This window comes from Watersipora subatra, chromosome 1 (genome assembly GCF_963576615.1).
Source record: "Watersipora subatra chromosome 1, tzWatSuba1.1, whole genome shotgun sequence".
Lineage (NCBI taxonomy): Eukaryota > Metazoa > Bryozoa > Gymnolaemata > Cheilostomatida > Watersiporidae > Watersipora > Watersipora subatra.
The window spans coordinates 12,289,266-12,307,964 of NC_088708.1; the positions used below are offsets into that span (position 1 = coordinate 12,289,266).

An 18,699-nucleotide genomic window follows, 5' to 3' on the forward strand; every position below is an offset into this window, starting at 1 on the left:
ATTAGGCGATATGAGTCATTATCTGTGTTAAAATACGCATAGCGACTCTTATAGAACTTACCTCGGATGTCTTACAAATTTCATTTAAAACTGGAAAATTAACCAAGTGAAAGTAAACTACGGCCAAACTAAATATTGATGCATGAGAACACTGAGACCTGATCTTATGATTTAATAGCTGACAAACCCGTAACACAAAAAACTGTGGCAGCTTATCGACGCTTAAAGACGACAACTTATGATGAGCAAGTGGCGATGCTGCTATACTCAAGAATAAAAGCACAAATATATTAGTTAATTATTACGAGGATCTGATACTGTTTGATAAGAGAAAGTTGACAAGCAATACTGAACTTATTCCAAATTCATAAGCCTTAAACACCAAATAAACGCACACCAGAATTTAAAGGCAGAAAATTCTTGAACACGGGAGGAAGAATTTTATCTAAAAATACATGGTTGCCATCACACATTTCCAACTAGTTGAGTCAATATAGTTAAAGCACTGGACAATGAATCGTAGACAGCTACACTCATGTTCAACTTGTAGAACATACAAAATTTACAGCTTACTATATTATATTTTGTATTTGAAGAGTAAAAAAAATATATGAGTACAAAATCTATAACTTGGGCCAGTCATAAGCTTAAACAATAGAAAATATAAACAAAAGCTATAGGGTCCAGATATGAATGGATGACTAGAAAACATACGGCAGAACTGGAAGGAAGTAGAACTTAAATAGCAAAACCTGCTGACTGATGATGTGATTACATCGGCCTAAGGGAGTGTTCATCTCCTGCCTGGCTATTAAAAGTCTAAGTCGAGGTCATCCAGATCATCTGTGAGATAAGCAAAAATCAAATAATGTGCACAGCATATAGCAGCGTAAAATATCAAATGTGTGCTCAGAACAATTGCATGCAACGGAATGCGGAACTGGCATTAACATAGTGACTAGCAAGGCTGCCATAGGTGAGCTTGTGTCACTATTCTAACAATATTCATAAGTTTACAACATTTACTAACTAAAAGAGCTTCAATGGACACAATAAGACAAAAACTACTATTGATAGAAAAGGGAAGAAATAACTAGTAGCAGGCAAATGGAAGCAATGACATGTAAAAGACAAGAGAAGGCAACCAATGAAAGACAAGAGAAAAGAATAACCTGTAAAAGACAAGAGAAGGCAACCAATGAAAGACAAGAGAAAAGAATAACCTGTAAAAGACAAGAGAAGGCAATAATTAGTAGAAGACAAGAGAAGGCAATAACCTATAGAAGACACAACTTACCATCATCAAATAGCTTTAGATTGATGTCTTGCTCTGTAACTGTAGATGTACTAGCAAATGGGTTGGTCAGTGTTTTTGAATGTGGACTGAGAGATGATGCATTATTTTCCTTAGTGGGCAAATCACTGACACTTGTGTGAATGCCTGTGGAAGAGGAGCTAGCAAAAGGTAAAATAGCCCCCTTTTCCACACTCCCATTAGTTTTATCTGACGGCCTCAGGCTACGGTCACTACTTATTGTATTGAGTAACTTGCTGTTCCTATTACGAGTGGGTTCAGTTGTGTTGAGACTTAGACCACTGAGATTGGAAGGGCTGCCAAAAATTGGCTGTGATAGTAAAGTCTCTAAGGGTATTGTCGACTTAGTCACTGAGACACTCCGTACTTGTGAGGATGAGCCCTGCTCATAGCAGATGTGTAGCAAATTGTTTGGAGTGATGTTCAAATATTGTCTTCGGCGAGAAGGACTAAATACAGCTACCTGCAATAGTCGATGAAACCTGCAGTCATTTTAAAATACAACGACAGCAGTTAGTGAACGATTCGGGAAGAGTTGGTGTAAGATTGCATGCGTGTGCTTCACATGGGCTCAAAGCTATATAACGGTTTTAAATATTTGATGAACTCTGGCTTATCACCTATTCTATGAACTATCACAAGCTCAAGGACAGGTTACTCATAAGAATTTAGTGATTACCTGCTTTAAAAGCAGACAGGAGCCGACCTTCAATCCATTTCTGTGCTCTTTGATGAGCATTCTATGAATCACTCCATTGATCGTACCTAACGAGAGATCAACCTTTTCATAAGCAAGAATTGTCTATTGTTGGGTTGATTAGAACATCTTGAGTAGTCAGTTTAGTACATTCTATGAACATAAATATAACCTCATAAAGAACAAAGGTAGAAAATGATACAGAATCAAGCTGAGATGAGGAGGCATAACTATCATGTGAACAGCCACCTACCGGTAAGGTCTTTAAGAGACACAGTGGCATCAGGGAGACTCTTGTTAATGGAGATAATAACAGCTAAAAGCAGAGGCACCTTTCCATCAGGCAGCTGCCTCTTACACGCCTGCAGCATAAATATATCTGTTGCCCGCATTTGCACAAGTTTCACAGGTAGCCATTCTATACTATGCAACCACATTTTTTTAAGAGCAAGCTTAACTAGACAGAGTCATTGACCTGCAAATGCCAGTATGAAGCGCAATGGAATTTCAATCGGTCAATAAGCTGCCAGTTCACATCAATTTCATATGTATTGAGATTACCAGATGCTCTAGACAAAAGGATAATTAACTAATTTAAAGGCATGAGCAAGCATAACTGAGGGGAGTGCATTTCCATTTAGTAACAAGAAACTTGTCATTTGGTACTAGTCCAGTCACCCGAGAGCAAATTGCCCCACGACAACTCAGCCCAGCCTCGGTTTAGCCTCAGTCCACTCTCTACAAACTAGTCAACTTGCCTCAGCTCCATGAAAGTCATCACAAGCATTACAGTATAGCTTATACGATTTGCGTTGCAAAAGTAATAAATAATGTGTAATATAAATATTATATGTTTCTTGCCAATAAAAAACAATAACAAGTCTGTATAATAAATTTATTTTATAAGTTTTTGTAAAGTATTTTAGAGGCTAGTCATTAATAATTTAATAAACAATACAAAAAGAGCATCATATAACAAAATATTGAACATTGAGCAAATTTAACATGAAGGACCAATTGCAATGTTTAAAATCCAAGATTTTGACATTGATCATACAGACACAGCATTTTATATTTGATTGAAGTATTTGCATTTATATGTGTTAACGCAAATAAAAAATCTATATTATCATTTTTCACTATCAGATATCGTTATATTAATATTTTGTGTTAGTAATACATTCTAGGACTTCTGACATTTTCTCAGTTTCTTAGATATTTTTGATAGTTTCGTTTTTGACAGTTTCTCAACTTTAAGATATAGTCTAGTAGTTGTCTCATCATTGAAACTTTGGAACGAGTGAACTAATAATGGGTGACTGGACTAGGCCGAGTTATCTCCAGGACTAGTCATGGACTCCTGTCAATCACCAGATCCTCACATCATCAATCTGTTTAAAATCAGTTGTCTGCTCGACAGTTTAATCGCTTCCCCCTCAAACTTGAAATTTATAGTGAGAGGTGAAAATATAACAATGTTTTCTTTTTAAGAGACACTTAACGCTAAAAAAAAATCAGCCTATATCCAAAACTATCTACGGGAGGACATCTGACAGCACCACACCGATACAATTATAAAAACACCGTGATTATTTTTAATTCTATTACTAACACCTCCTGTTAACATTGATACTGTATTTCTTCAAGTCTGTTCATGAATTCACTGAGCAACAGAAAGTAAGCAATGAGGCCATATTTAACACCAACGGCAGACATTGACAGACTATAACAGTTCTACAGGCGGATAGATTAAGCTTGCAATTCTATTCCCACAGCCGTTGATTATAAACTGGTGGTAACACACCAGATGGTCTCGGTCCTGCGGTCACTAAAAAAGAGAGCACAACTCATCTATTCTAAAGAATGCCGATGAAGGAGTTAAAATTGAAAACAGGTAGAAGGAACACTAACACTGGCGAGTGCATTGGAGATGCTATACTGAAGTAGGTGTTTTTTGGTCAGCTCAAGCTCATCCACCAACTGGCTCCACGAAGGATACGAGGTAACGCTGAGGGGCTGACTCGACTGGCTTACAACCACCTGCATGTATGAAGCATAAATAGCCATCAACTCTTTGACCTAGTGTATGGCCACACAGGTTTACTACAGGAGCTCAGAAGTCAACTACTGTAAAACCTAGAACTTGATGCCCATCTATTTGACAGCCACTTTGACATTCTTTGATCTTTACACACTCATAATAGCAAGTGATCGATAGAAAAGTGTCCGCAAAATCGCATTAATAATGACTCGGTTACATCAATAAAAACTAATTCTTTCGTTGTTTCTGTTCGTATCGAAGTCTGTTTTCCAATTCTAAAGTTTTTCAGTTTTTTCGTTAAAACTTTGAAACCAACACCATAGAAAAAATTAAAAACTGTATCAGGCTAATAGTAGTTTCTTGTTTAACGCAGCCTTGATACTTCAACGTATGTGAAAAACGGTTTACATTTACGATAGTTTATGGTTAGATGGTAGATGAACAACTAGTTTTAGGCTAAAAATTGTGCTTAGCGCCCATGGGGTTAAAACATTATCATTATTTGAGCAAAATACAACGCATAAAAGTTTGGCTGTGTTAAAAGAATTGTTTGAACGCTAATATCAACTAGTTCAGCAGTGCAGAAAAAGATTAGAGGTCAAAAGACACCGAGGAGGGTATTGAATTACTAGAAGAAAATGAAATGGTTCCACACGAAATCAACAATCAGAATGCCACTGGCCAAGCAAACGCTGTAAATATTTTTGTTTAAATACAGCTATAAAATTAATACATGCCTTCAAATTTAGATTGAAACAAAAAATTGAAAGCTCCAACAAATTGCAAAGCAAAACACAGCCTATATTTCATCGCAGGTTAATTGCATGCAATAGATATTAACTGGTGGAGATATTTCTCGGCTTCCAATGCATATTTATTTAAAGATCTATGACAAGTTGGAGGTAAATTAGCAGATTTCTTGTATCTAAAAGAGTTACTGTCACTCTGCGAGGAGAGTGCAAAATATAAGCGACATTCACTTTGCCCATAAAAGGGTTAAATTTATCTTTCCAACATTCTGACGCGCTTTTTGAAAAATACATCAGACTATATTTGAACACCACATCTATTTGAACACCACATCTATTTGAACACCTCTACTTGACCGGCACCTCTATTGACCACCACTTCTATTTGACCGCCCCTATAGAGAAAATATTTAAAAAAATAAAGCGCTATGGCGTTCAATTAGAGATTTTTATATTTTGATACTTTTTTCATATCTTATCACTCCCTTCTATACTCCCCCTCTGAACATGTGTCCACGTTTAACCCATCGCTTTGCGCATAATTTTTCAAAATAACAACAAGAAACAGCCAAGCAACTGGGACCCTAACATTCTCTAGTGTTATTCTAAAATACTGCAATGAAAAAAGCGTGACTACTGGCTGACGAAACAGAGACCGCATGAATGAAAAAACAAACAGAATAAGAGATGTTTCTATAGAGAATACTTATGATGATACCCTCTACTGTTTCTATAGAGAATACTTATGATGATACCCTCTACTGTTTCTATAGAGAATACTTATGATGATACCCTCTACTGTTTCTATAGAGAATACTTATGATGATACCCTCTACTGTTTCAATTTTATTGCGTATTTTATTTTATTAAAATTTATCACTAACAATGTTAATAGTTGCAAAACTTAATTCTAGGCGCAAGCCTCTGAGGCTAACATTACAAGAGACCCTTTTGTCAAGAGAAATTTTTTTCAACGAAAGATTTTTCTATTTCTAATAATATAGTAATAAATATAGTAATAAATATAGTAATAAATATAGTAATAAAGGAAACTATCGACATACTTCATCACCTCCCTCTTCCGGTGGCCGAACAACTGCTTTTAGTGTGCGAATATCTACATTCTTCCTCTGGAAGCAAAAAAGAAGGCTTGTGCATCTGCTTTTTTGCCTATAACAAACTTGTGAGATAATGAGAGTCGGAAAACTATTTTAAAATCACCTTGTAAGCTAGTATGGCAAACAATTCCAACATACTTCGACTGAATACAATCTGCATAACTTACATGTACATGCTCTTTTCCAAAGTAGGCATACCATCCAAGAAATTTTTAATTTTTCATCAATTTTACTCTTGTAGCAAATATCCCCACATGTATATAATATTATAACATCCAAACCAGAATTTATTAAAAGAAGCTTTAGCATCAAACTTACCAACTTGGGTAAAGCTCCAGCCGGTCCAGGAAATTTTCTTTTTTTTTTAGTGGATGAGCCAATACTTTCCGCCAATGTAGTCAGATCCACTTGAGCATCGGAACTGTTGGCACAACTTATCGTCGAGAGAGACAGCGAGAGCCCTAAAATATTTACTCTTACTAATCAACAACCAAAGTAAAAATCTGGAACAATACATTTACTGTACAACTCGACAAAATATGGAAAATTATGGTAGTTAAATGTCTGTTTACCAGCAGGAATCTTTGCACTACGAGTTCTAGGGGTGCTGCATGATGGAATATGCACCGGGTCAAATATGGTACTAGAACTTGTTGTTACAGGTAATAATTCTTCCGATTCTTTAGCCTCAATTTCAAGTACGCTGGCTTCAAAGTCCTCATCGCTTTCCCAACCATCAGAGTCCATAGACATTGGGATATGCAGAAGAATATAAGCTTTAGCTCTATGACTGGTGCCTGGAAATAATTAACACGTTAAAGTAAGAGTGTTTGCCTAAAATTACAAAATGTTAAGCTAAAGCTGTAATAAAAACAACATCATCAAAATTATAGCATACTGCAAATCAACAATTAAAAACCTCAAAAATTGATTTTTTTAGATACCTTATCAAAGAGAATAACAAGGTTTTACTTGATACCAGACAAGCAGAGAGTTAGTAAACAAACTTTAACAGCGATATAACTTATGATTCATTTACCGCATATCAATTTACGGCAATTAACAAAATCTCTAAAAATATAATAATCCGATACGAGAACCTAATCAAAATAACAATCAGTAATGTTTGCTCGAGACTCCATATGTTCAATATAAATACAGTGGGATGAGGGCAGCTGCGATTGATGTGTGCTGATTAGCCACTATTGATTAAACCCAGTCTCCCCATGAGTTGATATGGTAATATCAAAACCACTCCCTTAAAAACCTATCTAGATCATTAGGATTTCATCGTATTTATAAACAGTAAACACCCCTTTAACCTAAATAAATGAGGGGATGACAATAAATAGTTGATAAAATGGTCCACAAATCTTCGACGGGGTCGTTTGGATGACTATATATGGTCATCCAACCCATTTTCATGCAACCAGTATTTTCACTCGAGATATCAAGGACAGGGCCTTCCTAAATTTTATTATGAGCTCAATAATATATATATATATATACCAGTTTTAAAATATTGCACATGTAGGGAAAACTGGTGAAAAATGTCAAAAGGGGAAAACGACTACTCAAGGGCTAAATATTTCAACATCTCCATTTTTTAAATTTAATAATATTTCCTGGGCTTGGACCACTTCTCTGACCTGCAGGTTGCTCCAGCATTTTGCAAGTTTTAAAATTATACAGACTTGGAGGTAAATGAAAATATTTGAAAAATATGCTTTTAGTAGGGATTGCCTGTATATTTTGTTTCGCTGATAGATTTAGATCTCCTGCATGTGGCCATTGCAGTATCATAGTTTAGTCTTTACTGGGAAATTCCCGAGACTAAATTTTCAATCTGAATACTTACCGGGGTAAAATGACACATGGTAACTGAGGTAAAATGAGACTTGTCATTTTCTCTCGGAATTCATTTTTTCTCAGTTTAAAGTTTTTATTTTTTATCCAGCCTAATGCTAATATTGAAAGGCCAATAAGTATCTGAATGGACTAGTGAGAGCTTATTTTGAGTCTAATCTGTTTCTGCGCATGTTGAGAAGCTATACAAGGCTCAAACTCGACTTCCTGAAGGAAAATATCAAGGCAGCAGTGGCAGAAGCAATGGCTGACAAAAGCCTACGAAATGCTGCAGCCACGAAATGCTCCAGCTGTGAAGTTAAATCATTTATTTCTCTTTCAAAAAAGGCTAGTTCGTATTATTTGTAAAAAAGACTTCCTACATCCTACTAAAAAGCTTTTCCAAGCCTTAAAACTTTTTAACATTTTTCGGTTATATAAATATCGTGCTTTGCTACGTAATTTTCTAACTTTTCAAGATTATCTTTAAAACACTGCGCCTGTAATAATTACAAGACAAAGTTTTATAAATTTACCTATTCCACCATCTAGCTCCACTGCCAGTCATCGAAAAACAACATATCAAGAATCAGTGCTATGGAACCAACTACCTATAAATGTTAAAAAACATAGGATTATTTTCGAACTTAAAAATAGTCTAAGAGTTGATCTTCTGGAATGAGAGTCTATTTTTTCTGCTATCTTCTAACTGGGCCTTGCCTTGACCGGTTTGCCGTTGCATAGGTCCAGGTCTCATCATCACCTCCTTTGTGTTGTTATATTTATTGTTCATTATTAGAAATTAATTATACACTCTTATATTGACAACTATGTGATGTGTTTATTATTTCAATTTTTTGTTCTATTTTCCTATTGATGAAAGTGTCTTCCAATTCAGTTGAAAAAGCTTTAGCTGAACACTTGAAAATTTCAGCAATAAAAGGTTTCCAGGCCTTAGTTTGAAAGCAACTAAAAAGCTTTCAAACAGCTATGCAAAAAATTGTGAAAAGTCAACTTTTCCTCCCTCATGGCATACAAATAAAATAGCAGGTGAAGATTGTAGTGTACCTGGATTTTGTCCAGGGGCTGTTTATGAAACAAGCGCTGTACTTGGGCTTCGTCCAGGGCTCTTTTATAAAACAAATGAAGTCAGGCTAGCTCAGTCAGCCAAACTGAACAGATGCTCCTGCAATATACAAAGCAAAACACAGACATAAAATCGGCGACGAGGATGGGATATTATCGTGGTGCTAGACTTATTAACTTAGTGGCAATTAACTAGTGATACACTGTACGCTGTTTGTTCGCTGAGCTGTTGTGAACTTTTTGACCATGGCTACTGCTGGTAGTGCTGTTCCGTCATTCTCTGGGAAGGTGCAAACGTTTATTGAGCGGTTGGAGAGTTACTTTGTGATACACAACAGTGGCAACAACAAGCAGAAACACATACTGATAATGGGACTGTCTGAAGGGCATAATGTGATGCTGTCAAACTTTACATCTCCTCAGAGGCTGAGCGAGAGAGATTATGAGTTCGTAGGGCTTCTGAAAACTCGCTATGGCCAGATTACTGACAAAATGATGGAGGGCCGAGTTCCGAAAAATAAAACTGAAGTCGGAATAGTCCATATCTGATTTTGTCATTCGCTTGAGGGCTCAGGCACGCACGTGTGAGTTTGGTGGACAATTAGAGAAAAACCTAGTTGAGCAATTTAGAATCAGGATTAATAGCAAGACTGCCAGGGTGGCTATTAAGTCCTTAGAAGTTAACAAACTAGTGCAGTTTAAGGAACTGGTGAAGATAGCATAAGTTGAAGAGATAGAGGAGAAAATTGACACAATGTAGCTATCTTCTAAGAAAACCTCTGAGTGGCTGCTGTTCGAAAAAGGCACTCGGCCAGAGAACCTAAATTCGAGAATGGGAATTTAGAACTGTCTCTGCCCCAATGAAGTTATGTTACAGATGCATGACTGACGAGCACCTGAGTGACAATAAACGTTGTCCTGTACTACAACGCACTTGTAAAATATGTCATACAAAAGACCATTATGCTGGTGCAAAGTTTTGTAATGAATCATCCACAGTGGCAGTGGTGAGGCAATTGTTCCGATAGTGGTGAGGATACCAAGATGTGACCTCAACATAATGGGTGAGTTAGCTCCATCTATTGTTGACACATGAGCTTGCAACAACATAATCAGTGTTGATTACTAAAACAAGCTTAAAAGCAAGGTAAAGCTTCAAGCTGTTACCGGTGAAGACAATCTGTTTGGCTACGGCAGCAAAAGCAGGCTAGATATTTTGGGTTCATTCAGGCCACTGTAAAATGCGGAAGTAAACTGACACCTGCTGTTTTCTATATGTATAATGGCATAGATAAGTGCTTACTGGGCCATGAGACAGCTGTTGGGCTGTCACTTTTGTCATATAGTGATAATGTTGTGTATATGTTTTGCCCGGAAAATCCTATGATGTTATCAATTGTTTTTCTGAAGTCTTCCATGGGCTAGATAAACTGAAAGGTAACCAGGTGAAATTTCACATTGATTCCAGTGTGGAGCCGGTGGCCCAACCTCTGCGGAGGACACCTTTAGGACTTAAAGGTTGACTTGCAACAAAATTCACTTTACAGTTATTTGATATGAAAAGATTCACCATGTCTTACTCTGTTGTGTTGTAGGTGCAAAATAAGTGGGAATGTGATTACAAGCTCTTAAAAGCTCAAAAATGAACAGTTAATCGCAGCCACACGAGACCGCCGTAGTTTGGATTCTCTTTCCAAAACGGCTCAAATGTGATGTAGCTGTGTTAGATGGTTTCTGTTTACACTTTTATGCAACCTCATTCGCCGAAATATTTTCACAAATATACTTCACGCATTCAGTAAAACCATGTCTATTGTTTTTACGCGTCTATTTTATCGTCATTTTAATGCTGTCACTTTTAGCTGTAATATCTTATAACTTACCGTAAAAATTTGTTTAATTTTTTAGCCTTAGCTTGAAGGAGTACATATCATTGTCTGATAATCATGACGAGCCTGGTGGTCATTTGTGATAAACAAAAAGTGATACAGAAATAATTTGCGAAGTATTGGGTCACATGATCAGTTTACGACTTGTCGATTAGACCAAACCGAAACTGTAAAGTAGCGAGCATCTACATTTGATATGGGGTCTTCAGTAAAACTCGAAGTGTTTGTCATAAACTAGTGCTACGATAAGTTTTATATTGAGCTTTGTATTGCCCTTTCAATTCACGGGTGAACATCACGTGACAAGATGATAACCAAATTTTATGACTACGTCAGAGAAATAAAAAGATTCCAATCTACGGCGGCTTTTCGCTTTTGAGCTTTTAAGAGCTTGTAATCACATTTACACATATGTGGCACCTACAACACAACAGAGTAAGACATGGTGAATCTTATGATACCAAATAATTGTAATTTGAATTTTGTTGCGAGTCAACCTTCAAGGATAAACTGAAATGCAAACTAGAGTCTCTGATGACGTCATAGAGCACGCTGTAGGTGTCCCGTCGCACTAGACCAGTCCGCTTGTGTGGGTCATGAAGGACAACGGCGAAATCAAAATATACCCTAGGACACTTATGTATTCGCCTGATCTAATTTTCATGGAGTCATCCTCTCGCGAAAATTTCATGTGCGAAACTAAACTATCATAATGAACAAGCGAAAACGCGAAACTAAATAGCTTTGTTCATTGATAGTCCAAAAACAAATGGCAGCAAGCGATCAAATTGCATTATCGACCTTGCCCACACCATTCTACCTGCGGTTCACAATTACAAACTAGTCCCAAATTGAAATTTTTTTCTTATCGGTGAACCAGGCCCGTAATCCCTGGGGCAGCTGGCCGGCTGAGCCGTCCCCACTTTTTAGGAACTTTCCGCGGCTAAGTACATTCAAACTCGGATAACTCGCCCTCGGATAAAATGTAACATTTCATCTCAAACACAAGGTTAACTCGAACGAATTTGTTTGGTCCGTTCCCAAGCAATGATAAATTGCTTCAGATAACTCGACCTCAACATCATTTATTCGAAAAGTTATTTGCCCAACGGCTATGGAGACAGTTTTTATCGCTGTAGAATATCACTTTATTCGAAGCCATAGAGACAAACATCAACTTTTAGTAGTTCTTAGGCGTCAATATTATCCTCATCAGTGGCAGTGGCATCGATTTTATACATCACAGTTTTCGGGATTTTCGAAGGGTTTTCCTCTGATTCTTTATTAGGTAGACCTTTGTTTGGCTGGCTATATCTCAGCTTCTAGTGGGTCAATCTCCTTGATTCTTTTTTTAGAACATCAGTCAACACCTCAAGATGAATAATAAAGCATAATAATATTATGCTTTCTCTATTCTTTAACGACCTTTATAAAGGTTTGCAAAATATCAAGTTTTACCAAACATCCGCTTGGCCATGTCCCATCGAAAGCGTGGAAACTTCCGCATGAACTTAAAATAAAATTGGCAAAATTGACCTTTGTTAAAACGCTCAAAAGAAAAAGATGTCTTTTTTCTGAGCGTTCTAACTGCGGTCAAGTTTTGCCCATTTTAATTTAAAAGTGTCTCATCAGTCACATCACCTAAAACAAAACAAATCTCAAAAAATAGAAAAATGTTGATACTTTCCGATAAATTTTTTTAAAACTCTACACGTGAGGCCCGGCTGAGGCCCTACATAAGAAAAACCTGTTGGGGGTTTACACCGCCCCCATAACTTGCAACCAGTGAATACAGGCCTGCGGTTAACTGAACCTGAGGAATTTTATTATGTTTGTTCCACTGCATTTATTTTCACATCACTATATTTTCGCACTCATCAAAGCTGCGAAATTAAGTTGCAGTGAAATTTTACTCTGTATGCTACTCACGAAACTAAATACTAGCGAAATATAAGTGTCCTAGGGTAGGTCGATATGCGCCAGGCGAATAGAGCAATTATTCGTGAATGCCATTCTATTCCTACTACAAAGGAGATGCTAGTCAATATGGAGGGTGGGAATATTTTCTCAGTTTGATATGAATCAGGGATTTCACCAAGTAGAGTTTGATGAAGAACCGTGGGATATCACCACATTCTCCACCCTGTTTGGCCTATACAGGTATAAGCGCTTGACTATGGATGTAAATGCTAGCCCCAAATGCTTTCAGTACATTATTCAGCAGGCTCTTTCCGGTTTGGAGGGTGTTCAAAGTGTGGCCGGTGACAATATTCTGTACGCTAATAGCCCTGAGCAGGATGACTGGGAACTCAAAGCCTTCCTAGAGAGATGCCGTGAACCAGGTATAACGCTGAATACTAAGAAGTGTAACTTTCGTTGCAAATCCATAAAGTTTCTGGGATTTATTGTCTCTGACAAAGGTGTGCCAGCTGACCCACAAAAAATGGAAACTGTAGTTACCTTCCGGGCACCGAAAAGTGCCCGGAAGAGTGCAGAAGTTTTATGGGCTTGGTAAACTTTGTGGGTAAGTTCATTCCAAACTTGGCAACTATTCTGAACTTATCAGAATGTTTATGCAGAAAAATGTAGTGTTTAGATGGGGTAACGAGCATCAGAAAGCATTTCAGAAAATCAAAAACATGACTTCAAACAGTAATACATTGGCCCATTATGATCCCAAATGTGAGACTAAACCTGTTGCAGATGCCAGTCTATTCGGTTTAGGTGCAGTACTCATACAAACACAAAATGGCTTTGATCACGTTAGTTCTTATGAGCATAGATCACTGTCTGAAACTGAAAGACGATATAATGAGACAGAGAGAGAAGCGCTTTTGTTGGTCTGGCGCTGTGAACATTTCATGATGTACCTTATAGGAACTGAGATTTATTCGATAACAGACCACAAGCCACTTCAATTCATATTTAATAATCCAGAATCTAAACCTGTGCCTAAAATAGAACGCTGGGCTTAGCAGTCATTCGCGTTTCGTGTAGTGTCCCAAAAAGGCAAAAAAATATCGCTGATACTTTGTGTCAGAATGGTAAACAAGGTAGACGTTTTACCGCTAATAGCAACAGTCGTAGGGGATCGGTATGCCAATAATGTTGCTCATGATTCACTTGCAGTAGCTTTAAATTGGGAAGATTTGGTGGAAAAATCTAAACAGTGCCATGAAATTCAAAATGTGATTGAAGCACTTCGGAGTAATGCTTTGGGAGTTGTTCCACCTAGTTCAGATCTATAGCTAGTGAGCTCAGTGAGATAAATGAGGTGCTGTTGAGAAGCAATCGTATTGTGATTCCTGTAAGCTTGAAATAGCATGTGATAGAGTTAACAAATCAAGACCATCGGGGCATTGTCAAAACTAAACAGCGACTCAGAAGTAAAGTACGGTGGCCATGTATTGATAAACAGGCTGGGAACTATTGCCGACAGTGTTTAGATTGCATGACTGTCTCACAACCAGATCTACCGCAACGTATCTTTGGGCCTCTGCGAAATGTCAATCAGTCATTGCACATTGTACATTCAGCGTGCTTTTCTCAGATCTACAAAAACTGAAAAAGTAATTGAATTCCTGGACACAGTGTTTTGCAGGTTTGGTTTTTGTGACATGCTAAGAACGGACAACGAGCCACAATTTATTTCGCATAAGTTTCAAGAGTACCTCAAGGGGTTCGACATAAAATGGGCCTCCACAAATCCACTATGGCCGCAAGCGAATGGGGAGGTAGAGAGGGTGAACATAACAATCCTGAAAGCCCTGAAAATAGCTAATGAGAATAGTGAGAACATGGCTAAGGCTCTGAGAAACTCCTTGATGGCCTACAGGTCAACCCCACAGAGTGCAACAGGTGTTGCGCCATTCACTTTGTTATGCGGTGGTCGGGAAATAAAAACAAAAATTTTAAGCATGATTAAATTGTTTTTGAGAGAGTATTTTTGAGAGTATTTTTTTACAGTTTATGAAACAGATGCCGACAATGATGCGCTAGCAAATGCACATACTAAAATTATTTAGATGAAAGGGTTTCTATCAAGGAAGTAAATGTGGGGAACGGGGCTCTTCTGAGAAATGGCAAAAATGGTAAATTACATGTGAATTTTAGCCCAACCAAACAGACAGTTGTGGCCAAACCAAGCTCTGAAGTAGTAGTGATGATTGGAGAAGGAAAGCACAGGCGACAAAACTACACATTCATAAAAGTAATTCCCAAATCAGCTGACGCACATCGACCTGATATTGAGAGTAAGCTGGGATCTTGATGCTTGTAGGCTGGGGGTTCTGCTGCCCGCGCACCAGCACGCAGCTGTACTAGGCGGCATCAACAACCAGAGAGATACGGGAATATATTAGTTCATTAAGTCAGTGATAAACAAATGGAAGTAGATCTTAAATTTTGCTTTGTGACCAACCAGCATTATTTTATCATTTTACTATGTGCAAATACAATCATTTTGCTAGGGACAAATTTATGTATGTTAAGGTCTTAGTTTATCATTTTATATGTTGTATGAATATCTATTACTGAGCTTTTGTTTGTAAATTTTCTATTCCGTGAAATGAGGAAGGAATGTAGTGTACCTGGATTTGGTCCAGGGGCTATTTATGAAATAAGCAATGTACTTGGGCTTCGCCCAGGGGACGTTTATAAAACAAATGAAGTAACGCTAGCTCAGTCAACCAAAATGAACAGATGCTCCTATAATATACGAAGCAAAATACAGACAAAAATATTGGTCTCGGAAAGCACCAGTTTATCAAAAGCTGCAGCCTTCAACAAAACAGCTGTAAGCGCATTCTTCGCCAATACTGAAAACATTTTTCAAGTTTCTAATATCCCCATCCACAGGATTTGGAACCTTGATGAGACTGGTCTTGATACGGTTCACCAACTAGGAAAGGTGCTGGCATCACGAAGTGTGAAGCAGCTCAACCTGCTTTCTTCTGCAGAAAGGGGCACACTTATGACCATGTGCTGTGGTATTAGTGCCGCAGGACAATCTCTGCCTTTGGCATACATTTTTCCTTGAGTGCACTCTAAGGAGCACATGATGAAAGGGGCACCTCCAGGCAGCCTTGGGATGTCTTAGCCAATGAAATCAATGGCCATTACTGGCTAATGATTTTACATTTACATTTGGACGCCTTCACGGTTTTATTTTTCCCTCCCAATTATTTCAACAAAACACTTGTGTCACGATATGAAATTTAAAAGTTAGTTGTTTGAAAAAGTTTTAAAACCTTTACGGTCGTGTTATTTTTTCTTTTAATTCATTTGAACTGCACAAAAAACGCTTTTTCTCATGATATGAGGTTTTAAAGTTAGAATGGTAAATGTTGTATATACTAAATTGAAACAAATTTTCTGTCCAAAGACATGTTATTACCGGAGCAATGCCGGGCATTCACCTAATATTTTAATATTATGTTCGCCCATTTGTAATTTAATACTACACTAGCCTTAAATACAATAAGGTATAGCAACTTATTTGTTCCTAAACGAGATATTTTCCTTGCCTACACAGGAAACAGCTTTCTAAAATTGTATTGTATAATGAGCTGCAGACCGACAGTTTGTAGCACTTGTGCTTGGTAATAATCTACATGTGTATGGGACGTCAATGTTGTCTCGTCTCGCAATTTGCTTCTTGTGTCGTGCTACCTGGCTATTTGGACATCATTCCTACCAACCCATCTGCTATAAATAGTTGTGATTTATTGCATTGTAGAGTAATTATTTAAAAAAAAAGTCGTGTGAAAACTTGCTATTACACAGGTGTTACAGTGGGCTTCAACATCGAGGAACATGTTAGTTGCATAGTTTGCTATTATTACTTCTGTAGTTCTTAGTTTTTAATATGTGATTTTATGGATTTTTAAGCTAATGTAAGTGAAGCAAATTGCTGAACAAGATTTTTTTGAACAGGCTATAACCATATATTCATTGATCTACTATTATAGTATCAGTATCATTGTTTTAATGTAATATGGAAGAATTTATATTCATTTCAAAGCCAGGATTTGTCATTGTACTTTCATATACATGTACATCTATGTTCATAAACTATTCTGTATGCTCTTCTATCACTATGTATAGTCACGATTCCAGCTGATAGCGGCCTACCAACTAGTAGCACTACCGGTCGCAGCCAAAGAGCCAGTAATGGCAGAATGCAGGTGACAAGTATAATGGACATAATAAACTGTGATAAGGGTGATGCTAATGTCATCTTAGAAAACGATACTGATGCTAATGAATACTGGGCATCTCTCCAAAGTGTGCAGGTAATGTCTATAACACTTGTCTGTTAAGCTAATTTACAGTAGTTGACCGACTGAAAGAGATTTGTGTTCACTGCATATATTGTGAATGAGGTCTTCGATCTTACTTGCCATGGAAAAAAATCAACCAACTTCATTTAATAATATGCTAGCAAGCAAACAATCTGTGATACATAACTTTGTATAGCCTTTAAATCCGATAGTTTATACATATTATACTTTCTTTCACATGGAAGAAAGTGACAGCGATGATTCTAATGAATCTGATTGAACTTTTGCCAACCTACTGTCACTCAACCAGCCCAATCTCAGTAGATAAAATGGACTTGACACACTTGAAGAATCACTCAACGCAGGTAATAAAGAGATAGAACAAATCATCAGAATGTACTACCGCATGGGATTGATTCAAATGAGTGGCATCCGGCAATATTGAGAACACAACACTTGATATGAAGCGGTGAGTTCCGTCATGATACAGAATAATTTTAGGCATTGCTACGAAATATGCATTTTGTTGACAATGAAACTTACCGAAGAGTAGACCAAAGGAAAAATTGTGGAAAGTCAGACCTCAGTAAAATGCTGAGCATGAAAGATATTTTACCGTTACACCCGAAGAGCACAATTCTATAAATAAAATGGTGGTATCTTACAGAGAGCAAACAAACTCTCTATGACAGTACATACATAATAAACCTCACAGATAAGGCTTTAAAATTTGGGCCCATTCTGGCAGGGGTGGCTTTCTTTAAAATTTTGATGTTTACACAGGAGGCAATGGCCAAAGGGCCGAGCTAAACCAAAGAACAGATACTGTTCTCAAACTCAGCCACGCTCCCTCAACAATGTCGGTATAAGATATATGGTGCCGACAATTTATGCACTGGTCTACCAGTAAGTAACAAAGCTAAAACGAATAACACTTTCTATACAGGTACTGTTTGAGGATTTTAAACTCAAGGATGAAAGTGGTAAAAAGACCAAGCCGTGGTAGCTATGACAAGGGTGTTGAGCATTTCAGCAACATACCTGCTGGTATGACAACAAAACTGGTAGCTGGTATGACAACAAAACTGTCACTATTCTTTCAATTCTAACTGGGCTTAAGCCAATAGAGTCCTTAAGCGATTACGTCACATTGCAATGGCTCTGAAAAACTCAGTTCTAAACAAACTCGCATTTCGATCAAAATGGCCACGCTATCTATCGCATCGCTGCTTTTTTTCTTCTCAGACAAAAAAAAGTCGATTAAAAAAGGAGAAAATAACTTTCACTCAGATCATGTGAAAGCATTTAATTACCAGCAAGGAGTTTTACAAGAAGTCCACGCAAGTATAAAAAAGAACTTTTATAAAGTCACGGTGAGTTAACGTAACGATTTATCAACTAAGGAAACATACTGTGTTGTTTTGATCCGAAAATGTCGTTGTATTCAGTTCAGCTGGTCTAGGCAGGAATTTCTCGATGTTCTCAACAGACACAATATTTGTAGATGGAAAATAAACAAAGAATTTTGCAGATCTTTTGGTTTGTTCACAAAATTACCAATAACAGTGCGAGTTTAGCCAATTCAAACATCTTTCTGATGATCTATTGTAATTGATCTTTTATGCCTTTAATATTAAAATTTGCAGATTTACTTGGATGACTAACAAGAGATAAAATC

The 18,699-nt window shown here is 37.3% G+C and overlaps 1 protein-coding gene across 4 annotated transcripts in view; it reads right to left on the reverse strand.

The window, feature by feature from the left end:
• Window positions 1-350: 350 nt before the first annotated feature.
• The window catches only part of LOC137406998 (homologous recombination OB-fold protein-like), a 56,362-nt gene continuing 38,013 nt past the window's right edge, over window positions 351-18,699 (reverse strand). For 3 of the 4 annotated variants that reach the window (XM_068093616.1, XM_068093610.1, XM_068093606.1), the window contains exons 2-9: window positions 6,493-6,717; window positions 6,239-6,381; window positions 5,867-5,932; window positions 3,924-4,052; window positions 2,266-2,374; window positions 1,995-2,080; window positions 1,298-1,778; window positions 351-843 (exon numbers count right to left, since the gene is read on the reverse strand). In XM_068093616.1, the coding sequence (XP_067949717.1) occupies window positions 812-843; window positions 1,298-1,778; window positions 1,995-2,080; window positions 2,266-2,374; window positions 3,924-4,052; window positions 5,867-5,932; window positions 6,239-6,381; window positions 6,493-6,673 (1,227 nt within the window). In that variant the 5' untranslated portion in view covers window positions 6,674-6,717 and the 3' untranslated portion in view covers window positions 351-811. Of the gene's footprint in view, window positions 844-1,297; window positions 1,779-1,994; window positions 2,081-2,265; window positions 2,375-3,923; window positions 4,053-5,866; window positions 5,933-6,238; window positions 6,382-6,492; window positions 6,718-8,833; window positions 8,958-18,699 lie in introns of those variants that run through there. The other variant, XM_068093602.1, reaches the window with a different exon arrangement.